Source organism: Saccostrea cucullata, unplaced genomic scaffold, assembly GCF_032062105.1.
Source record: "Saccostrea cucullata isolate Sc308-1 unplaced genomic scaffold, CSIRO_AGI_Scuc_v1 ctg305, whole genome shotgun sequence".
Classification (NCBI taxonomy): Eukaryota; Metazoa; Mollusca; class Bivalvia; order Ostreida; family Ostreidae; genus Saccostrea; species Saccostrea cuccullata.
The window spans coordinates 36,377-60,357 of NW_026938238.1; the positions used below are offsets into that span (position 1 = coordinate 36,377).

Below are 23,981 nucleotides of genomic sequence, written 5' to 3' on the forward strand. Positions count from 1 at the left end.
TATGGCTTCACAAAGATGTATGTTCTTACTATATGAAAACAATGTGTTGCATGGTTTCTTTTGTGAAACATGAAAAGTGAAATAAATAAAATATTTTAATTGTGAAAAAATAACTGTTCTTATGCATATTTCACTTACATATCTTAAGCATTAGAGGTGTAACAATAAGGTGATACAACAATCATATTCAATTGATTGCAAGGTCTCACGATATGCATATCATATCGCCATGTATGTATCGTGATACAGTAAAAGTTAATTTACATTGTCTTATTCGAAAATTCTACACACAAACCAAGAGATGTTAATGTTTCAAAATGATTGAAAACAAGGTAACAACAGAAAAATACAATGCTAAGACTAGAAGTCCACCTATAAATTACTGGTTAGGGGTCTCAAGATATTTTTTTAACAAGTTTGGAGGTTAGCAAGCAAGACTATATAAAGAGATCAGTTAATTTAATTGTTGACAGCTGTATCAAGAATGATGATACATGTTGTATCGCATGACCATATTGTGATATGTATGGTACCGTAGGCAACTTGCTATACCCTGGCCTATTAAGCATTTCAAAGAGAACTGGTTCATAGTTCAACTGAGGAATTGTGTCAAATTTTCATTCCGTTCACGACATTTTAACTGTTACTTAATGTTTGTCTGTTAATTAAAGGTTATGCAGATTATAAGCAGTTTTTTAAGTATACATTTTACCAGAGACAATGTAAGAATAAGCAGTTATACATCAAGAAAAATGTACATGCAAAATTGTTCATAATAATTTTATTTATCATTCATATTTATGATACAACAAAACTGGCTAATTTTAACATACAGTCATAGTTTTTTTTTTCAACATCAACCTGATATTCACAATGTTGCATTGTCTAATGCACACTTACAGCATGCCTAAACACACTTAACGTCACACAATCAGTTGCTTCCCGTATTATTCTAATTCGACAACACCCCCGACGGCCTCTATGGTCGATTTAAGTTTCTCAGCCTCTTCCTTCATGATATCAGCCTTTACGACTTGCGGCACAGCTTCCACGAATTTCTTAGCTTGAACAAGGTTAATGTCAGGAATGATGTTTTTAAGTTCCTTTATTAGTGTGATTTTCTTTGAATCGTCGAACTTGACCAGCTTGACTGTGAATGCGTTCTTTTCCCTCTTGGGGGCCACCTCCTCCTCCTCTTCTTCTTTAGGGGCCGCAACGGCAGGTCCTGCCATGGCCATCACAGGACCATCTTTAATCTTAAGTCTTGTTTTTAAAAGCTCATTCAAATCACAAACTTCTAGTAAAGTTAACTGACTTATCTCATCCACAATTCTTTCGATTTTGGGTGAGTACTCTTTCTCCGTTCCTTGAATATGCGGTTCCTGTAACTGCTCTGCCGCAGAACTGTACTCCCTTCTGGGATTCAATAGAGCTGTACATAATCTTTGTGACTGTCTTTCCCTGTTCTGTTTGTTGAAATGACGAGAAATATTGTAAAAAATCCGTAATGACCTGTGAGATCTCATAGTTTTGTAAGCCAGCATGGTGACCATTTGACCCCCTTTGCATTAATTGACTTTCAAACCCGATAAGAAATAATTGTGTTCAAAAAAGTAAATGCTTTGACCAATCAGCTTAACACTGCTTAAGAAATTCTATCATGATAAACCATATCAGTGTTTATGTTAGATTTTATAACATGTTTTAGTTATGTAAAAACTATATTTTCATCCATCAATCGAAAAAATATTAAAATCTAATTTCAATCGGGTTCGCTAAACAAGTTTCAGTTATTTCCCTTTTCAACGAGAAATCGTACACAAAAACACGTGTGACATGGGAGGGGAGAGGAAAAAGAAGGTTTGTATTGATATCATTTGTTTTTACTCCAAAGTAATCAGTTATTTGGAAGGACATAAAGTGAAAAAACTGTAGCTCTATGTTTCGAAAAAAGAATAAAAAGATGATTTATTAAAAACAAAATATTGTACCTACCTGTATACCAGCAGTAGATATTTATATAAAACTATCAAAGAAGGGTAGTACATTGTTAGGTATCTATATTCAGGATTATTGAACAGTAGCTAAAATGAAATGTTTACCGGAATATATGTCATTTATAAGGTAAGATTTATGTGTTGCAACAGATAGATCATAGGACAGATCAGGAACATACTAAAGACCTGATATACTAAAGACCTGATATTTTCTTCTTCTTCTTCTTCCGGTAGGGAGTTGAACTCTATACAGAGTGTTGATAACTCCAGCTCGGTTAAAAACAGGAGGCTTCCCCTTTAAAAACGGTTAAAACTATATACAATGTGGCTGTCTTGTCTACCAGGGTTGCAGCTGGGTCCAGGGGACGCTGTTTAGTCCAGTCCTGAACTCCTGTATAGTAGGGGCTGCTGTAATTTCCTCTGGTAGGCGGTTCCAGTCTCTCACCGACCGTGGGAAGAATGAATTCTTGTAGACCTCCTTGGTGGCACGAGGCTGTCTGTATCTATGGCTACCTCTAGTTCTTCTGTCTCCGGGTGTATAGTACTTGTCTGGGTTGATGTCCACCAGGCGATTCCTTATTTTATAGCATAGGACTAGTTGATGTGTTGTTCTCCTATGCTGGAGTGAGTCCCACTCTAGTTGTTCAATAAAATTACGCACCCGGGGGAGGTATCCGTGTACTGATTAAAGACGAACCTATATAACGTTGTACCTGCTCTAGATCCTTTGTTAAGTTGGTCTGGTAGGGATCCCATACTGGTGACGCATATTCGATCGATGGTCTGATCATGGTACAGTATGCTGTTGCTTTAACTGTTGGTGTGCACTGGCCAAGGTTTCGTGAAAGGAAGCCCAGAGTTCTTGTAGCTTTCCCTATCTTAGTGTGTATATGGTTGTTCCACTGTAGGTCTTGGGAGATGGTAACACCAAGATACTTCCCACTCTCCACCACTTCCAGCTGATGTCCATGCAGGGTGTATGATGTTTGCAGTGGTTGTCTTTTGTTGGAGATCCGAATGACTGTGCACTTTTCGGGATGGAAGCACATCTGCCACTTCTTTTCCCATCCTTCTAAGGCTGTGAGATCTTTCTGTAATTTGTCAGCATCTCTCTGGTTTCGGATCTGTCGATATACGAGACAGTCATCCGCAAACAGTCTGGCGTCTGATTTGGTGCACTCAGGAAGGTCGTTTATGTAGGTTAGGAAAAGGAGTGGTCCCAGGACAGTTCCTTGTGGCACTCCGGAAAGGACATCCAACGGTGAAGATGTATGCCCATCCAGTACCACTGATTGGGTTCTCCGACTTTGGAAGTCCTTTATCCAGCCTAGAGTGGTGCCTGACACTCCGTAGTGCTCCAATTTCAGTAGGAGACGTTGGTGGGGGACTTTGTCAAAAGCCTTTGAAAAGTCCAGAAGTATCACATCTGTCTGGTATCCCTGGTCCATGTTTTTGGCTAACTGGTCTAGTGTTATAACAAGTTGTGTCTCACATGATCGGCGGGCTCGAAAACCATGTTGCTCATCACAGAGGATGTTGTTCCGATCGAAGTGGTCCATAACTGTGCTGTGTACAACATGTTCCAGGAGTTTACAGGCTATGGATGTTAGAGAGACCGGCCTGTAGTTTGATGGTATGATGTTTCTCCCCTTTCTTATATATAGGGACGATGTTTGCTCTACGCCATTCATCTGGTATCTGACCGTGATCTAAGGAAAGCTGGAACATCCTTGTCAGGTATGGGGCTATGGACTCTGCACTTTGCTTCAGGATGATCGCTGGAATCTCATCGGGTCCAGTAGCTTTGTATGGGCGTAGTCCCTGTAGTAGTTTCAATATTCCCCTCTCGTTAATGGTTATGCTGTCCATAGTAGGGAAGGGGCTAGGTCCTAGATCGGGTAGAGTACTCAAGTCCTCTTGCGTGTATACAGATTGGAACTGCTCATTCAGGATCGAGGCTTTACTGGCAGTATCGCTACGGAGGAAACCGTCTTTGGACTTCAGTGTCACAATCTGGGATGAGTCCTGCTTCCTATTTTTAATATAAGTCCAAAACCGTTTAGGATTGGTACGCAGGTCATCGCTGACGACATCCTCCAAGTAAGCTGTGTGTGCCCTCCTGGATTCTCTCTGTAGTTGCCTTTTGAGTGCCTTGTATCGCTTGTTGTCTTTTGAATCTTTACTGCGCTTAGCACGTTTGTAGGCTTTCTGTTTCCTATTGCTTAGGCGTCTTAACTCAGAGGTCATCCACGGGTGGGTATGTTTAGCCAGAGTACGTCGAGATGGTACATGATGTTTTACAGCTCCTAATATAAGATCCTTAATGTACCCCCACATGCTGTTGACATCTTCAAAGTCGGTATGTGTGAAGGTATCTAATTGACTCTCGAGCTCGTCTCTAATGCCGTTGGTATTGGCTTTCTTCCACAGATAGATGGTTCTCCTTTTTGGCCGTGGTCGAGATATGTGGGTTGTGAAGTCTAGGAGTACCACATCGTGATCGCTGTTACCAAGTGGTGGGATGGTCTTACATCGACTAAGTTTCCCGGGATGGGATGTTAATAGTAGATCCAAGATGTTCTCTCCTCTGGTCGGGATATCTACTACTTGTTGCAGGTTTAGGTCGGCAGTCATCTGCATGAAGGCGTTGTTTATTTCCCTTGATGTTTGGGAACCATTGATTACATATTTATCCCAGTCGATGTCTGGCAGGTTGAAATCACCTCCTAGTATGAAGATGTTATTCTTGTGTTGAGAGCGCAGCTCACTTATATTATGTATAACTTTATCTGTTGTATGCTGATCTTGCCTATTTGGTGGACGGTAGAGGCATGATAAAATCACTTTCTTTCGGGGGCTTATGTTGATGCTACCCGAATTTTGATCTGATGAAAAAAAAATTATCAATTTAAACTTTCTATTTCATATTTTTGAGGGAAAATTATTGATGATAATATTTGAAACTATATTAAATTACATTTTTAGTGGATAATATGTAGATTATTTTGTATATATAATTATATATCAAGATATATTCACAAAACTTGATGACCTGATAATTTTGAGTGACCTGATACATCTACTTTAAAGACCTGATATTCTTAAATGAAATAGAATTGCTGCAAATATTCAAATTTTAAAAGGTTTAACTGTTTTATTTTTCTGAAAATATGCAGTAATAATATAATTATTTAGTATAAATTTAGTATAGTTTCATCAATAATTTTCCAACTTATGTTTGAAATATAATCTTTAAATTGATGATTTTATATGATTTATTTTTCATCAGGTCAAAATATCAGGTCTTTAGTATATCAGGTCTTTAGTATGTTCCGACAGATCATGAGATTAAAAAAAAAAAAACTTACATGTATATATAATATCCTTTGACAAAATTTTAGAAAAATCATAGAAATAAAGTTGAGTTTGTGTCTTAGTTTGGTATTGTATGTTGCAGTATGAGCGAGGAGAAGCTACAGCGTTTATGTCCAGAAATCAAGCTGTCAACAAACTCCAGCTGACTCTGGCTGATTTCAGGTAAACATGTCTGATCAGTACCAGGGAATGGGGTTTAATTCCTATCATAAATCATATGTTTATTTAATATAGATAGGTATATCTTGTATCTTTGTATGTTGAAAAAGTTTTAAAAGTTATTAAATAAATTATGCTATCAAAATATATAAAAACTTATTCTTTTGAAGACGCTTATGCATTCTAAAAGGAATTTATCCTCATGAACCCAAACACAAAAAGAGGGTGAACAAGGGAAGCACAGTGCCTAAGACCTACTACTTAGTCAAAGACATCAACTTCCTGGCTCATGAACCGATCATTAACAAGTTCAGGGAGTTTAAGGTAAGAGATCTGCTGAAAAATAATATCTTATGTTTCTACAAGAATTGATGGTGAACTTTAAAATTGTTAGAATTTTTAAGTTAGAAAGAAAATTGTTCAGTTTTTTGATTATGATTAAATCGTGTATTTTTATGTAGCACTTTGTTAGGCGTCTTAAGAAGGCCATCAACAAAAGAAATAAAGATGCAGAGCAAAGGATTCGCAGCAACAAACCCAAGTATAAAGTTGACCACATAGTTAAGGAAAGGTAAGGAATCTTTGTAATCTGCTCTGTAACTATTGACGGAAAACATGAGACACAAGAGGAAGACATCAGGTTACATAACTCTGTCAATCTGCTTTAATTTAATTTGATGAATGGAGTTGCCATAGTAATTAATGTTTTATATGAAAAAGAAGAAATTGCTCCCATCTCCCAAATTATGCTTTGTAATTATTTTGTTTGAATTTGGCAAGTAGTATGACAAGTGTGCCAAGAATAAGGCACTGATTCAAGTATTTTTTCCGACTCATTCAGACTGATGGTGGACAATTTATTCAAATGAGGAACATGAATTTTAATTTTGTAGATACCCTTCATTTCAAGATGCCCTGGGAGATCTGGATGATTGTCTGTCCATGTGTTTCCTGTTTGGCACCATGCCACAGAGTGCACGGATACACATGGAGTACATCAACCATGCCAGGAGACTCACAGGTATATTATCAACCATTACGCAATTTCTTAAAGTTAATATACCCATACAGCTTTTAAAGTAAATGTTTCTGTCTTGTTAACTTGTTTAAAGGACTCATGGGCAGTAAAGATAACTCTGTCAAAATTATTCATAAAATGGACTTGATAACTCTTTTGAAATATTATATCTGATTTATTTGTGTATATTGTGAATTAATCCTGATAATTTTTCATATTCCAGTGGAGTTCATGCATTATATCATAGCATCGCGATCACTAAGGAAGGTAAGTATGCTATAATAAAAATGAACAATATGCTTGACATAAAAATCACAAACTTTACAGAAATTCAATGTAAAATTGATAATTTTTCTTTTCTTAAAAGGTTTTCATCTCCATAAAAGGAGTATACTTCCAAGCAGAAGTAATGGGACAGACTTTAACTTGGGTGGTGCCTCACAGTTTAGGATTTCAGGTATATTGATATGATTGGACTTTGACTATGGTTGTTCTTCAGTTTGACTTGAGTTGTGCCTCATAGTCTAAGGTTTTAGATAGTGATGTAATTAGACAATTGACTGTCTTTAACATCAAAATTTTACTTTCATTAGATATGTTAAAGTGAAACCGTATCTCATTTTTTTTTGTCTCCTTTGGATTCAATCAAATTTCATATATTTCAAATACCACGGTAACATTTTAATATCAATGTTGTACTGTTAAAGTGTTTTATTTAAATGTTCTTAATAACATTTATAGAGTTTGTGTTTTCTTTTTAGCATCCAGATGATGTGGACTACAAAGTAATGCAGACTTTTGTAGAGTTTTATACAACATTACTGGGATTTATAAACTACAAGCTCTACCACAGCCTTAACTTACATTACCCTCCAAAGGTAAGTTACACTTACCACAGTTCTCTTTGTCTATTACATGGTAAGTCTTAAATGTGTTATACCCGGTAGCTATCACTTTGGTATAGTTATATGAGTAGTGGACAAAATTCCATTGTTTGATAGCTTATTTTACAATTCAGTTTTGCTGTTGATAAGTTTTGATTTTCCAATTGTTGATTACATATAAATTTAATTGTGACATGAATTGCCATTCCTTGTTTTTTTTGTCAAACGCTGACCAGCTGGATTTTAGTCTGATTTCAATATGAGGAAAAAATGCACACAAGTAGACAGGACACTAAGATACATAGACAAATAGTGTCATTCTCGGTTTTTGTATTTTCAATCCCATTGTTACCATGGTTACTAATTTTACCATTTCATGTGAAATTCCTTTACCCTTTCTGTCATAGATTTCATCTGTAGTTTCAAATATTAAGTTTTCATGCACACGTGTTTGTTTATTCCAATTACTTAATATGAATCATACATATATATTTACATTTCCAATGAATTTCCCCTAGGATTCTTTACAAAATAAAATGCAGTATATTTTCTCATGAACTACATAAGGTATGTATTACGAATAAGCATGAATATCTCCATTGTTACGTCATATTACCGCTCTTGACGTCAAAAAATATAGTGCAACCTGTTTTGTTTTAAAAATGACAGTTGAACGGTGTAAATTTATGGCAAGTCATCAGAAAAATAATGTAAATATAAGAAATGAATTTAATTTTTTGAAGATTCATGAATATAACGCACTACAACGCTTCACGCCGGCATATTTATCATGAAGCGCTAACGCGCTTCATGAAATATGCCGGTGTGAAGCGTCGTAGTTCATAACCTCATGAATCTTCAAAAATTAAATTCATTTCTTAATTAAAAAAAAAGACCTATAGCCTCATCTTTTTCTTTTCCTGAAAAAATCATCCAGTACTTATTGAGTCTTATTTTCCAGAGATTATCAGCACTGTCTCAGTCCCTGAAGTCTATAGATGAGGGTGGAGGAGAGGATGAAGTCCAATTAGACGAGTTTCCCGCCACTGACGTAAGTTTCTCTTTACCTCAGAACAAAACATTTAAACGATCCAGGACCTGCCTCTGTTTCATTCTTATTTCAATCCCATAAGTGAATTTTCAGCCTTGTTTGAACTGAAAATATTAGAACTGTCTTTTCCCCCTATAGTACCATATATACTCGCCTATAAGTATGTATTTTGGGAGTTAAATATTGGTTTAAAACTCTAAGTCTGACTTATAGGCGAGTCATAAAGAGATTGGTATTTTTCTGGAGGCTAAAAGGTAGTATCTTATGTGCATTCCCGACGATTATCGAAGAAAATGTCTGGATATATATGATAATTTATGCGTTCTTAGATTACATATATAAAGTACAAGTATTTACAAATTTTAATAAATTTATTTGTATTTTAAGTGAGCATTGCCCTTTTGTTTAATAATTTAAGATTAAATATCAGTGTCATTTCGAAAAATATTAATTGAAACCAGGTTAAAACAAAGTGAATTTACTTGAAATTTTCACCCGATTTTGGCAAAAAATTGTACCGACTTATCAGCGGGTGACCGGTCGATAGCAAATCCCACCAAAATAATGTCAAAAAATACAATCGACTTATAGGCGGACCGACTTATAGGCAAGTATATACGGTATATACAAGTGTATAGTTATAAATATATTTAAGTTAAATACATTTTGTTAAAAACATGGAGATGCAGATGTCAGTTTTTATCTCATACATGTGGATGATACTACCTGTTAGGTAAACCTATGCTTTATCCACGGGTAGGTGCTTTATCAATAGCACTTCATTTAAATGATCCAGCAGTGATCCCTCCGCATTGCTTCAAGATTTAAATTTCAAAACTTTGATTTGTAAAAATTCTTGCCTTACAAAATAAATGGCAAGCCTGGTATATAATATATATCGTTGGATAAAGTCAAACACATTTTATCAAAAACACAATATAGATATCAGTTATATATGACTCTTGATATCAGTTTTTGTATTACATCTGTTGATAATCTATGGCCTACATGTATTATTTAGACTGATGACCCAGATCGAGTTGAGAGGGCTAAAGTGGAAGCCGAGAGAGTGAAAAAATTACAGAATCTGTTCAAAGGAAAGAAATTCTTTCTCAATAGAGAGGTGCCTAGGGAGACATTAGTATTCATTATCAGGTAAATCAGAGACATCTATAAAATATTGGGAGTGAGGGTTCATAGGTTTTTGATTTTTTTTTTTTGAAAAGGAAGAAACTAAAAATTTGTTAACTTTTTGTGTGATGAAAAATATAAACAAAAAATAAAAGTCATTAAAAATACTGTGTGCTGTATTTAATATTTGATATTTGAGCATATGCATCACTCACTAAAGAAAATAAAGGAGTGTAGTACCTGAGTTGTGTTTTATGTTTAGGTGACTGAATACGAGATGCATTCTACATGTATGGACATGCACCTGTATGTAACTTTTGTTCTATGTAAAAATGACTCTTTTGTAGGAGCTTTGGGGGAGAAGTTTCCTGGCATAAGTCTGTCGCTGTAGGAGCCACATTCCCAGAATCAGATGAAACCATTACACACCAGATCGTGGACAGGCCCCAGACAAAGAACCAGTATCTCTCACGGTAAGATCTCACTTACTTTGTTCTGTGGTCCAGTGAGATAGGAAAAAAAAATTCTAGATAAAAAATATGCGTAAAAGTTATACTGTTAATTAGGATATATGATTGAAATAGAGAGATATACCTACATTTTTGCCCTGATATTTTGTAGGTACTACGTACAGCCTCAGTGGGTGTTTGACAGTGTGAATGCTAATAGTCTGGTCCCCGTGGAGCACTACTTTCCTGGGGCCACCCTCCCTCCCCACCTGTCTCCCTTTGTTGAGGAGGAGGAGGGTGATTACATCCCTCCAGAGAGACAGGCCATGATCAACAGACAGCTGGGGGTGCAGGAAGACTCAGGTAAAATAACAGTCACCAATCTAGTGGTTCAGTCTAAAGGTCAGATAGTTTTTGGACTGGTAAATCAATTCATTCTACTGAAAACAGTAAGCACAAAAAACAGACAAAGCACAATCAGTTCTCTCTCTTTTTCTATAATAGATGAAGATAGCAAATTATACTTACAAGTACTTATGATAATAAAGTATACATACTGATATTGTACTAGTAATCAGTGCTGAAGATTCACAATGAATAGGCTGAGGAAATAATGATTGTACAATGGTATAGTAATGTAAAAACCTCCTGTAGGAGTTGAAGAGGATGAGGATGCAAGTGAAGATGAAGAAAATGAGGAGGAAGAGGAAGATGAGGACCAGGAAGATGATGAGGAGGAGGAAGAGGAAGAAGAGATTGAAGAAAGTGAAGAGGAGAAGAAAAAGGTACACATACAAATCAAAGTACTGAAATAGACAGGATCAAAGTAATATTGTTTTAGATTTTTAAAGTTTTGATATTTTGTGTCTCTTGAGACTAGATCTGATTTTTTTTTTTATTATGAAAAAATTGTAATAAAGAAAAAATATTATTACTCAGAGTTTAATAGGTAAAGAGAGAGAGAGAGAGAGAGATGTCTGTTGCCCTTTCACATTACCATTTATCATTTATGTATATTTTTTCATGTAGAGAAGAAACAAGGAAAGAATAAAAGAAAACTTGAGGAGTCTTCAGAAGTTGATAATGCTAAGGTGAGAAATGAAAATATTCTTCTGGATAGTTGGTCCTGGCTGTATTAGCAAAACATTTTGGTCATAAATAATGCTATATTGCAACAACTAAACTGTGATGTCAACATTTCTGTTGCTTATACTAAAATCTGATGGCATAACTATTCGACATGCAGCAGAAAAGTAAAAGCAGGCCATATAAAACTGTATATGAGAAAATGTACACTTTTCCTGTTATAAAGAGTAAGAATCATCAAGATAAATGATGTTTTTAGTTTTGTCATTCGAGAAATCTTTCAAAAGAAAAACAAAATGGATTTTTTTTGGTAAGAAGCTAGCACCTGCACAACTGTTAACTGATAAGAGAATATTTTTTCAACAGAAGCTGAATATGTCAGTAGAGGCAGGTGCGCCCGAGAATATAAATGTAGAACAGAAACTCCAGCGACAAACAATGGAGGAGAGGAGACTGGCAGAAATGATGATTCCCAAGAAAAAGAAACGTCTGTACGACAAAATCATGTACGCCAAGAAGAAGAAGAACCAGGAGGTAAGATCAGTCTCCTACAATCAGTCAGTCCTACAGGCTCAGGCAGTCCTATAGGCTTTTACTTAGTCCTATAGGCTCTTATTCAGTCTTATAGGCTCTTTCTCATTCCCTTAGGCTCTTACTCAGTTTAATGGGCTCTTACTCAGTAAGTCCTATAGGCTCTTCTTACTCAGTCATATGGGCTCTTACTCAGTCAGTCTAATAGGCTCTTACTAAGTCAGTCCTATATGCTCTTACTCAGTCCTATAGGCTCTTACTCAGTCAGTCTAATAGGCTCTTACTAAGTCAGTCCTATAGGCACTTCAGTCAGTACTATAGGCTCTATCAATCCCAAAGGCTCTTTGTCAGTCCTATAGGCTCTTACTCAGTTACATAGGATTTCTAACAGTAAATAGCCTTTCTTCTCTTGGAATAGAGATGTAAAATTTCATTTTTCTTTTTTTTTTCAGACAAGAAAATTGAAGGAAAAACGGGAGGCAATCGAGGAACAAAAGAAGGCAGGCAGTAAGAAAAAGAAGAAGAAAGTGTAATTACTTTGAAAAACAGTGTAGGGAGGGGGTATATTTTAAATAATAAATGTCACACACAAATTGTTTGCATACATTATCAAAGATATTACATGTACACAAAGTATTAGAATCCAATCGTATGTTCAAGTATAATTCCATTTGTTAATTCAAAGTTATTGTAACATCACTGCCTTAAAGGTACTTGGACACAGATTTGAAGTTGATCTTTTCTCTATAATATTACGACTTATATATTTTAATAGCATTTCACACAAAAATTAATTAAAAATCTTATTTCATTTAAAAGTTATTAAAACTTTGAATTTTTTTGGCGGGTTTGATTGACACATCCTTGCACTTTCACAAATTTTAATTTTACTCTTAATACTTAGGAAAAGTGGCAATCTTGTTGTGTATAAATGAAAAATATTAATACTGTAAGTTACTTTTTATTCGCGAAAACTTTATTTTCGCGTAATTACGCGAGACAGTGAGCACGCAAAAATTTTATTCTCGCATATAATAGTATTCCTTAAGATTATATAGAGAAATATTAACAATTCATAAAAATTGTGTCTCGCTTATATAGAATCAATGACTATCTCGCGAAAATAAGGTGTCGCGAAAATTTAGTGATCTGCAGTACTAAAATCCAGAAAATTCAGAGTAGACATGTTCGAAAGCAAAACAAACACACAATATATACTTAGTCCGTGCAGTTGTGGTGAGCAGTCTTTTGCAATTGAACGCATCTGGTGAATCGTAAACATCAACAATAAATACAAAAATGTACATAACACGAGTGTGATGATTTGCACACAACACTTTAAAACTTTGAAGAAGTTTTGCTTTCTAACATTTCTACTCTGAATAAAATTATTTTTCTGGATTAAAGTTTTAATATTTCTCATTAATACACAACAAGATTAAAACATAATTTTGCAAAAAAATTGAAGTTTTAATAACTTTTAAATGAAATAAGAAAAATTTTTGTGTGAAATGCTATTAAATTATATGTCGTGATATTATACGCAAAATAAATACATCATTTTGCCCAGATATTGTAATGAAAATACTATTCTGACTTCAAAACTTTAAAACGTGTACACAACGCACAGAATCTCAGTTGTTGACCAAATATATCACACAGGAACTTATTCTACTATTGTTTGAAGCTTTTGCAATGCAATCAAAATCCCACGTTTGGATTTTTTTCTACTTTTTTTTCAGTGAATATGTAAAAGTTGGGTAATGCAGCAAAAAGATGGCTTTTGCTAAAATAAAAATATATATCAAAATATATCTCCAGATATCATTGCATTTACGAGTGTGATTCACTTTGGGCTTGTAGACTGGTATGATACCAGAATCACCATTTTATTTCCGGTATACTGCTTTGAACAGCTCATCCAGTGCTCAGGTCTAGCTCTGTTCATTGTTTAGGGTGTACACTGGCGTGATAGTAGATTCCGCCATTTTTTGCTCATACACTGCTGTGAACAGCTCATTCTGTGCTACCGTGAACCAGTTTCTCCAATCTCCCACGCAGCCTACAACATAAAATGAACGTTAGTTTTGGCGCCATACATTGCCAAAAGGTCGTTATGACAGCATGTCAAATAACCACGTCAAGGGCAGGTCAACCTTACATTCAATGGTTCCTAATTTATTGTATGGTCTATTTCTGTGGTACCAAGTACAGTAATGTAATTGACGAAAAAAAGGAACACTGCCCAACAATGGACGATTCTAGGACTCCGATAAATACAACTGAAGAAGTATAAGCAAATGTGGAAATTTTTACTTTTAGTTGTTTTTGTTTTGTTTATTTTTAAAAATTGTTTTAATCGAAAGTAATCTTATAATTTTCACATAAATATAAAAAGAAAGTATCACCAGTCCTTTTTGGGAATAAACCTGAGAAGTTTAACAATTTTCATAACAATATTACGTAAATTTCAGGAAGTTCACAAGTTTTTCTTTTTTCAAAAAAACGTTGAAGAGTAAGTATTTCTTTCGTTTTGGAAAAAAATGTGGACAAGTTTATGTTTACCTGGACAAGGATGTAAAAAAAAATCTTTTATCCATGAATTCGGAAGGACTTCAATGGTATTGATTTTATTGTTTCTCCCTTGTAAATAATTTTTTTTTAAATTTTCAAGCCAGGAAAGCTACTAATTTACCTTCTCCGACAGATTTCATCTCCATTACTGTGACATTTCCCCATTTCCTACCTTTTCAGTACATTCCAGGCTCTCCGTTTCTTTATTTTGTAATATCTCCCATTTTTAACCTTTTCGATACATTCCCGGCTCTTCATTCTGTAGTTGTTCCCTATTTTTTTTTTACCTTTTCGGCATACATTTTTTGTACATCTTAGGTTCTTCACCTCTGTAATATCCTCTATTTCTTACATTTTCGATACATCCCTGGCTTGTCATTCTGTTTCATTTTAAATTTGTCCTCTATTTCTTACATTTTTGGTACATTCCTGACTATATATTATTAATAGCGCCCCCCATGCTTACCTTTTCGGTACATACCTTATACTCTCCATTTGTAGGGTCCCGCATTTCTAAATTTTTCGGTACATTCCTAGCTGGCTCTTCATTCTGTAGTGTCCTCTATTTCTGACCTTTTTCGTATATTCTTAGCTCATATTATATATATTGTCCTTCATTTCTTACACTTTCGGTACATTCCTGGCTCTTTATTATAAATAGTATCCTCCGTTTCTTACCTTTTCGGTACATTTTCCTGATTCTGTCCTCTAGTTCTTTCCTTTTCGGCACATCCCCGGCACTCTATTATGCATAGAGTCCTCTATCTTTTACTTTGTTGGTACATTCCTGTCTCTGTTCTTCATTTCTGACCTTTTCAGTACATTCATGGCTCTTTATTATGTATATTGTCCTTCATTTGTTACCTTTTCGGAACATTCCTGATTCTCAATTATGTATAGTGTCCTCAATTTCCTTTTCTGTACATTCCTGGCTCTCTATTATTTATAATGTCCTCCATTTCTGACCCTTTCGGTACATTCCTGGCTCTGTCCTTCATTTCTGACCTTTTCAGTACATTCATGGCTCTATATTTTGTATAATGTCCTCCATTTCTTACCTTTTCGGTACATTCCTGGCTCTCCGTCTTTCCATTCTGTTATATCCTCTAAAGGGTCCTTTTCTTCTTTCATCACCAAGAATGAGCACTGGGCAGAAATATCATGTGACAGGTCGCTACTGCAACTGACTGCTAAGAATTCTGCCAAGTTTCTGATCTCGTGTTCAGGGGACTAAAAAGACCAATTACAGAACACTATATTGTAGAACCAGTTTGCTACTTAAAGGATTTCCAGATTAAAAGATGTATTTCCAAGTTTTCCATCTATTTTCAGAGATGAAAAAAAAAATTGCTTCATTCAAAAGCTAGATTGAGTGTAAGCTACCACGAATTTCCAGTTAATCCTTTACACAAAAAATGTATAAAATAATTGCCTGATATGTAATTTATCTATTTCGGTTTTAAACTACCACCCCTGATCGGAAAAGGGTACCATATGAACAAATCAAGTTCGAGATTGAGTACCTTTGTTTTCTGAAGATAGATACACTGTATAATGCATCTTTGATGTAGGTTGGCCTAATAAGTTCTGAATTAACATGATTGTACAGAAGTTTAGGATAAACTGAAGTCGTTTTCGAAAGAGTATATGCATTTTAGCTAGAAAAAGTAAAATTGCTCTTAGATGCTGCCCCCTTACTTTCGTTTTGTAAGGTCGAACACTGGTATATTCCAGATTTTTGACAGTTAATGAGGTCTCTTTTAAAAAAAAAAAAAAAGAAAAAAAACCTGCTCGTCAATGCAATTTTAAGATGGTAAGTTGTTCCCCTCCTCAACTTTTGAAACCGTTGATACGGGCATGCTTATGACAGGTTGTCTTAATTCAAGCAATCGTATTCAGTCTATACACAAATAGAGGTTTTGTTAATTCTCGTCTGCTGTCAAGTTTGAAGCATAAGCGCTCCACGTGTAAGTCTGTAGATGACGAAATGATAGGATTTTGTACAATTGACAGCGGAGATGAGAAGAAACAACCTACATGTGCTGGGAGTTATTGAAAGCAGATGGACTGATTCAGGAAAATACGTACAACAGCAATTGCAACACTACTGTATTCTGATCAAGAGGATGGACATCATAAAGAGTTTGCAGATATTTCCCAACAAAGAAGGTTGACAGATCTTTAATGGATCGGAAGCCAATCAGCAGTAGATTGCTAACAGTACGGCTTAGCGGAAAGCAAGACACGTGTCACAAGACACTATTCCAATGCTATGCACCTACTGACGATGCAGATGAAAAGGACAAGAATGCTTTTCATCAACTACTTCAGAAAGAGAAAGAACTAGATAACACATCAGGTAGATTATGATGTTGCTATCATCATGGGTAAAATGAATGCCAAATTCGGAGCAGATAATGAACTGGTAATGGGAAACATGGTTGTGGGATCATGAATGAAAGTGGAGAGACTGCAGAGTTTTGTACCACCAACAACTATGTATTTGGAGAAACACTACTCCACCATCGAAAGATTCATACGTTAAACTGACAATCTCCAAACATGAGAGACCAAAATCAAATTGACCTCATCATGATAAATAGAAAATGGAAACGATCTTTTATGGTATGAGGGTGGAGAGAGTTGCCGATGTAGATAACGATCCCATCGGCAAACAGCAACTATCAAACTAAATCTAAGGAGCACAGAGATAATTAAAGGACATATGGCAAGAAAGAAATTAGATGTGGATAAACTTAAAGACACCAAGATACAAAATGAATTCAGTATTATGCTTAGGAATAAGTTTGATGTACAGGGCTGTATTACAAACTTAAGAAGCAGTGGACAACATACATGTAACATCAATCGACGAAAAGTGTGGGGAAAATTAACATCTAAACTGAAACAATTGTTAAATGCATTGGTTATAGGCAAAATCAAAGGAGTAAAGACTGGATAACACCTAGATGATGGATAATGATTGGCTCAAGGAGAAAAGAAAGTGCATGCGACAAAATCTCCGAGACTTAAAGAGACATCAAAGGGAATTCAGTGAAATAGAGAAGGGCGTAAAAAGGCTATACGCTCAGACAAGACAGCATCCATACCGTAGGTGCCCTAGCAACAAAAACAGAAATGGCAGTCAACAAAGAAGAGCAAGAAAACCTTTACAAAATAAACAAAGTCAGTGAGTGGCAGGAATAGACTATCTCCAAAGCTATTTTAATCTAACTGTCAGGGACAAAAGAGGAAAGTTGCTGTCATCAGAGAAAGAGATGGAGGAACGGTGGACAGCATTTTAAGGAATTCTAAAATAATCCACCTCCAGCTCATGAACCTGACATCAGTGTTCCAGCAGATGTCCTAAATACCAGCATTGAACCACCACAAATTCAAGAAACCAGGTTATGACAGTCTTTTTAGAATTGTTTACGACAAATCCACTTCTTACGGCCATGATTTTACAACCAATTTTCCATGACATCTGGGAAAGCAACAGCATTCAAAATGAATGGAACCATGGAGTAATCATGAAAATACCAAAGAAAGGTAACCTGTATGACTGCAACAATTGGCAAGAAATACTTCTTTCCATCCCAATTAAGATTATGGGTAAAATCATCATCAGAATATTCGCATCTGTAGATGTCAAAGTGTAAAGAAGCAGGGTTTAGTCCAGGGCGAGGATGTATTGATCAAGTTTTTACACTAAGAAACATCATTGAACGGTGTAAAGAATGACAACGATAATGATAAATTAATTTTATTGATTTCTAAAAAGTCTTCCCAGTATTCATAGAGACGGTACTATATTCTCTGGAAAATTAAGCGGTCCTAGGGCATCCCACAACATCCAATAGATGTCATTAAGAGTTTTTGTCAATTTCAGGTGCAGAGTTGGAAACAACAGCATTGGGTTTGACGTTAAAACAGGAGTACGTCAAGGCTGTATAATGTCATCAACACTATTCATTATAACCATTGACTTGGTCATGAAGAATACAACATCTGTTATTCCAAGAGGAATCAGATAGGGTACATATACAACACTAGAAGACCTGGACTCTGCCGATGATATATTCTTTTTCTCTCACTCCCACCAGTGCATTCAAAACAAAACCAGCAGGCTCCACAAATATGCAGGAAGCATTGGACTGAAGATCAGCACCAAAAAGATAGAGGTCATGACTCTACATATAAACAACCCACAAGCAATCAAAGTGGAAAATCATATCCTTCCATGCACAACACCTTTTCATACTGGGTAGCAAAGTAAAACAGATGGTGGATCAGAGACTGACATCAATCAGAGACTATCCAAAGCAAGAGCAGCATTCAACAACCTACAAACTGTCTGGAGATCAAGTCAGTACACAATAAGAACAAAGCTGAAACTATACAAGAGCTGCATTCTACCTATCCTCTTGTATGGATCAGAGTGTTGGATAATGACAGAGAGTGACCTAAGCAAGCTGTCGACATTCCATACAAATTCCCTAAGAAGGATCCTAAGAATATTTTGACCAAACACCATCTCAAATCAGGACCTTCTCAACAGGTGCCAGCAAGAGGACATGGCCACAATTATCATCAGAAGACGCTGGAACTGGATTGGCAATGTACTTAGAAGGGACTCAGTATCATAAAGACAGCTCTCTTCTGGACACCTAAGGGAAAACGAAAGAGAGGAAGTCACTTGGTGAAGGACAGAAAGCTGGGGGTACACTCCAAAATGTACCTTGACAGACAAGGACGAGAACCCTGGTTACTGCCCTATACGCCAAAAGCGCCACGGGCAGTAAGTAAGTAATTAAATTCTCTTAATTTCTTTGTATAATATCATGACTTGTATGTTGTTATAACATTTCACACGATAAACGTGATGACTTTAACTTTCCTATAGTCAACTTCCCTTACCTATGCAGCAATATACTAGTACCTTAATTCATCACCTGCATACGGAGTTGTTTATATATCTCAGTTGATTCGATACGCAAGAGCATGCTCTACGTATGAACAATAAAAACGAGGTAAATTATTGACAAACAAGTTGATGAAACAAGAATTTCAGCTGTCTCGTTTAAAGTTATCATTTCGTAAGTTCTATGGTCGATACAATGGCCTTGTCAGCAAATACAATTTATCATTGAGTCAAACGCTGACTGACGTTTTTCGTACTTATTGTTAGTTCACTATTTATACACTGAATTGACGACGGATTTTTCCGTTATTTCCCGAACATGACAAGGAGCACACGGCGGGTGTGACCGGTCGGCAGGGGATGCTCACTCCTCCATGGCACGTGATCCCACCTCTGATGTTTCGGAGGTCTGTGTTTGCTCTGCTCCTATTTTGTATCGTTTTATGGACCTTTGATCTTGAAAACTGTTCCTTATCTCCATATGTTTCACCCGAAATATGATTAAAGCGTGTTCAGTACTAGTGACTTATTTTATCTGGATATTATTAAAACTACGACATTCGGGACGCATTAGATTGATACATCTGTGTCCAGGCCCATTGAAGTTTATTGCTTGAGCAGAGTTGTTTTACCTGATGCAGACTTTCGTATGTCAGGGTATGGAATGGGAGGTCTGGAGACGTCTTCATTGATTTCTCCCAGTGAAGAACGTAGTCGAACCAGGAACCGTAATCAACTGAAAGTAGAAAAGCTCATCGAGCACTCTTTTAAATCATTACAAGTATACGAGGGACGTTGAATAAATACTAGTAGGTAAAAGATGGTAAAAATAAGACGAGCACAAAAAGTAGTTTCTTTATAATTTTTATCCCATAAAATATTCCCTGTACCCTTTCAAAACTAAAGATACATGTATGTAAAGTCAGCAAGGGTCAATGTAATTGTTAACTGAATAAAGACGCATATACATGTACCAAATAGTGCTCAGCCAAAAATCAACCAAATAAACCCGAAAAAGAGGCATAAAACAAATATTATTGTTGATCTTCAGTCAGTCAAAAGATTTCAGTAAATTGAATATAATATAGTTATAGAAGATTTTGATGTCAATGGATGGGAAATATAATTATTGGTAAACTAAGATCAATAGTCAACAAAATAGGTTTACAAACAACAATAACTCCAAAATCAACCAAATGAGCTCAAAGAAATTTTTTACCACTCGTTCAATTTTGTTTTGTTTCAAAAATATCCATTGAGATGAGAAATCGCATGGTTTGGGATGATCAACAAAAACACGAATGACTCGTCAAATTACACCTCATATTACATGCATTTTCACTGGTTTCAGAGACCTACTGGTTATAAGTATGTATATTGCATTTGTTTTATATTGTGCCTTTGTAATATTTAAGAACTGGCCACTACATTTTATAGCTTGTTTATACTCAGAAGAGGTTAACCGACTAGTATTTCATTACAGAACGTGAGAATGCAGTGAACCACACACACACACACCTTTTCCGTATAGGAATCGTCCCAGATATGACCTCCAACTTCCGGAATACTCGTAGTCGAGTAATCGTACGTGATGATTATAAAAGGAAACGGCCACGTCTTTGGGATTACGAAGCACGTAGATCATCTTACATCTTTTGTCAACAAAGTCTTTAGGTATGTCTGAAAATAGCATGTGCGTGTTCAGTACTCTAGGCGATAACATATTTTGCAATGCAAACCCGGATCCACATTCCAACATGGCGGATTCTTTCATTGATGGTATTCGAACGGCTTTCTGGTCCAGTATCATCTTCACAATTTCCCAAACCCAATGTGTCCCTGCAAATTTAAATAAGGATTAAAACCCAAAAGCCAACTAAAATATTCGAAACAAATATGTTGAAATACGATACATAAAATTCTTTTACGTTTACTCGTAAACATATATTGTGGTAAAACGAAACTGAAAATATAGTTTTAACGTCTTAATGAAGGTATCACACCGGTAATTGACCAATCAAAATGTAGGTCCATATATATAAAATTAATTTTCTTTTCTTTTGAGGCGTTTTTCTATTTTCTTCCAAGCCATTTTTACAACTTTGGTACCTGTGCCTAGTAAATTTTATGTACTTTGTGAATAAATAAAAGTTTTTGACAGGAACTATTTTTTTCAGGGCATAGGAGGCTACTTCCTGTGATGCACTCGAGGTGTTTATAAACAAAGTGAAAACACGTGGATTTGAGGGTAGCCCTGTTTGCAGATGGAAAAAGTCCGAAAATGCCGTGTGGGTACCCTGTTTTTTGGTGTCAGCTAATGTGACAGGTAATGTTTATCACCTCCTGCTAAAATTTTTTCTTTAATTTTTACGATTTTTTACTATATAGAATTATATAGTGAAAACATATTTTGCGTTAAAACGAAACTGAAAATATATTGTACAATTGAACGTTTGTTGTCACACTATTTATCAGACTGGTAACGGTCAAAAAGTCACCGGGGATTATAAATGTGGTTACTCAACCTGTGTTGATTACGTTTTGTTTTTTCTGTTTTTTACTGCGGTCTGCCATTTCCGCATTGCACTGTGGTTTTTCTTGTGGTCTGCCGAGCAACTCCTAACTTACATGTATGGATTGTAATCTCTACGAGTCAAACGTTTTTTGAGCATTAAAAAATGCTTGAAAATTTATTTATTTATTTTTATTAAGAGCTGGGAGAATTTTGTAGTTGTATACTAAAATCACCCAGCTGGCTCTGGGGCCATAAAACTGAGACGAGTTCACTTTTGATTTCAGCCTCACCTTTTACCAAAGGGATTAATAGTAGAAAAGTGAGACTGAGATCAAAACTGGGCTCATCTAAGTTTTATGACCTCGGGGCCAGATGCAAGTCATACTGATGATTAGTTCGATTACTATCACTTTAATTCTAAAGGATTACTGAAATAACCTCAAGCTTTACTAGTATAGAACTACTGCGTTTACTTTACCACACTAATTGCTACATTCTATTCAAAAAGATATTCTAAAAACCTGCTATGTTTTACCTGACTTTGGGTAAGCACAGATGAGAACGTCATCACTCCTAGCTTTCCATGACGTCATATTACGGAGCTCTTCCTCTTGGTCGTGAGGGGTCCTCAGTATGGGGAAGTATCGCCCGTTGACCTCAAGAAGGGACATCATGTCCCCAGCATCGTCTGCTACCTTAACAATAGGCATTTCACTTCTTCAACTTACTTTCATAAGGCTGCTCTCAAAGTATTCTAGGAGGGCATGGTTACCCTCAACTACTAGTAACTGAATGCAACCAACACAGCCGGACAAAAACTGTACGTAGTCTATGACTATCTTCAACACCTTTCAGTTCGTACTTTTAGAAGAAGTCTGAGCTTTACTCCAAAAAAGGCCGCCAATATATTGGAAAGTTTCACAGACCTTTACATCTCTATAGATTAATGGTACTCGGAAGACTGTCATGTAGAATCGTGGTGTTAAACTACATCGACGATCTCTAGCCCTGGGACTTAATTCTTCTGCAACAAATTGATTATTGGAAAAAGACCGCGTTTTGAGCTTATTTTGATTGTAGGTCATTGATTTCAACAAGCAGAATTTGTGTTTAAAGAGCAATAGAATTACATAATTATTGTTGGGGAAAGACATTTTATTGACTCATGCAGCGAGCAAATTAAAAAGGGAATTATAGAAACCCAACACTAGTATTTTATGAGATCATCAAGTTTAGAGTCTTTATTGTGATTAACAGTAATGTTATACTGTTAAACCAGAGATCCCTGGTGAGGTTAAAGCTCTATTGGCTAGATCGTACACATTTTATGTCCATAATTCGAAGATTCGGGAATATCGAATATATAGTAGTTATTGCTCTGCCCGTTCGTCCGCATGTGTCCTTGTCCACAAAAAGTTTAACCTTGTCCTTAACTTATGAAGGTTAAATCTATAGTTTTATTTATATTTCACTTGTGTATTCCTGTAAGAACTTTCTTTGGGCACCAACAAAATACCTTGACTTTTTAAGATCTTGAGCCAAAAAGAAGATGGGTGAACATGGCGGGCAAAGTGCCTGTAGTGCGACAAACATGAAATGAAAAATGAATGTCAAAATTTTCTTTGATATTTTATCTAACATAAAACTTATAAGTATACTTTATGTAAAATCTCTACAATTTACAAAAATTTCACAAAGACTGAAATAAGTTGTCTATGAAATGGCGTACGCACACTAAATAGGAGGGAAAAAAACATACTTAGTCTCATACTTTAACAATTTCTTTTTCGACATGAGTGGGTCTTCGCTTCATTTTTTAAAATTGAAATCTAAAAGTTGGCAAAACCATTAGCATGTCATAACTTAATTGCATAAATTTACTTATTTTTTCAATTAGAAATATATCAGATGGAACTGATCATTGAAAAAAAAAGATGCATCATATTTTGAGCTTACAAACAGATAAACAGACAAAAAATGAACACTTCCAATGCATCGTGCGTCGAACAGTTGAGTGAATTTAGCTTGAAAAATGCTAGCTGCAGAACTGTAGCTCTCTCACCCGAAAATATATATTCTTATGTTTTCATACAGAAAAAAAATCCTGGTTTTGTCAATTTGTATCAATTTGGAATTTCCCAATCTATTTTCAGATCAATGTAGAGGAAATACAGTTCAGGTCAATACAACATAGTATTTTTCTAACATAGTTGGATCTCAGCCAATCAGAGAGATGGAAATTAAAATATAACATTTTATGCATATATTTTGAGAATATTGTGTTTAA

The 23,981-nt window shown here is 35.7% G+C and overlaps 3 protein-coding genes across 3 annotated transcripts; 1 reads left to right on the forward strand and 2 right to left on the reverse strand.

Annotated features, from left to right (window-relative positions):
* Positions 1-766: 766 nt before the first annotated feature.
* On the reverse strand, positions 767-1,553 carry LOC134249716 (large ribosomal subunit protein bL12m-like). Its single transcript, XM_062732064.1, has one exon. It carries the CDS (start codon positions 1,551-1,553, stop codon positions 948-950), a length of 606 nt encoding a protein of 201 aa, XP_062588048.1. The 3' UTR covers positions 767-947.
* Positions 1,554-1,780: 227 nt separating this feature from the next.
* Positions 1,781-12,275, forward strand: LOC134249736 (pescadillo homolog). The gene is made up of 16 exons (XM_062732085.1): positions 1,781-1,860; positions 5,455-5,534; positions 5,702-5,855; positions 5,993-6,102; positions 6,425-6,552; positions 6,773-6,816; positions 6,917-7,006; positions 7,311-7,427; positions 8,395-8,484; positions 9,506-9,639; positions 9,963-10,088; positions 10,237-10,427; positions 10,719-10,849; positions 11,099-11,155; positions 11,517-11,684; positions 12,134-12,275. The coding sequence occupies exons 1-16, from the start codon at positions 1,837-1,839 to the stop codon at positions 12,212-12,214; spliced, it is 1,725 nt and encodes a 574-aa protein (XP_062588069.1). The 5' UTR covers positions 1,781-1,836; the 3' UTR covers positions 12,215-12,275.
* Positions 12,276-13,312: 1,037 nt separating this feature from the next.
* LOC134249717 (sulfotransferase 1B1-like) lies at positions 13,313-22,688 on the reverse strand. Its single transcript, XM_062732065.1, has 5 exons — positions 22,230-22,688; positions 20,698-21,018; positions 19,812-19,915; positions 15,314-15,485; positions 13,313-13,743 (listed from the first exon to the last, which is right to left on the reverse strand). Exons 1-5 carry the CDS (start codon positions 22,402-22,404, stop codon positions 13,616-13,618), a joined length of 900 nt encoding a protein of 299 aa, XP_062588049.1. The 5' UTR covers positions 22,405-22,688; the 3' UTR covers positions 13,313-13,615.
* Between the last annotated feature and the right edge of the window lie 1,293 nt (positions 22,689-23,981).

Excerpts from the sequence above, each read along its gene's own strand:
- LOC134249717 (XM_062732065.1), bottom strand. The coding sequence starts at position 22,404 with ATGCCTATTGTTAAGGTAGCAGACGATGCTGGGGACATGATGTCCCTT. Across the intron at positions 21,019-22,229 it reads CTGTGCTTACCCAAAGTCAG|GGACACATTGGGTTTGGGAA; the intron begins GTAAAACATAGC and ends TTAAATTTGCAG. Across the intron at positions 15,486-19,811 it reads CATACGAAAGTCTGCATCAG|TCCCCTGAACACGAGATCAG; the intron begins GTAAAACAACTC and ends TGGTCTTTTTAG.
- LOC134249736 (XM_062732085.1), top strand. The coding sequence starts at position 1,837 with ATGGGAGGGGAGAGGAAAAAGAAG. Across the intron at positions 7,007-7,310 it reads CTCACAGTTTAGGATTTCAG|CATCCAGATGATGTGGACTA; the intron begins GTATATTGATAT and ends TTTTCTTTTTAG. Across the intron at positions 11,685-12,133 it reads AGAAGAAGAAGAACCAGGAG|ACAAGAAAATTGAAGGAAAA; the intron begins GTAAGATCAGTC and ends TTTTTTTTTCAG.
- LOC134249716 (XM_062732064.1), bottom strand. The coding sequence starts at position 1,553 with ATGGTCACCATGCTGGCTTACAAAACTATGAGATCTCACAGGTCATTA.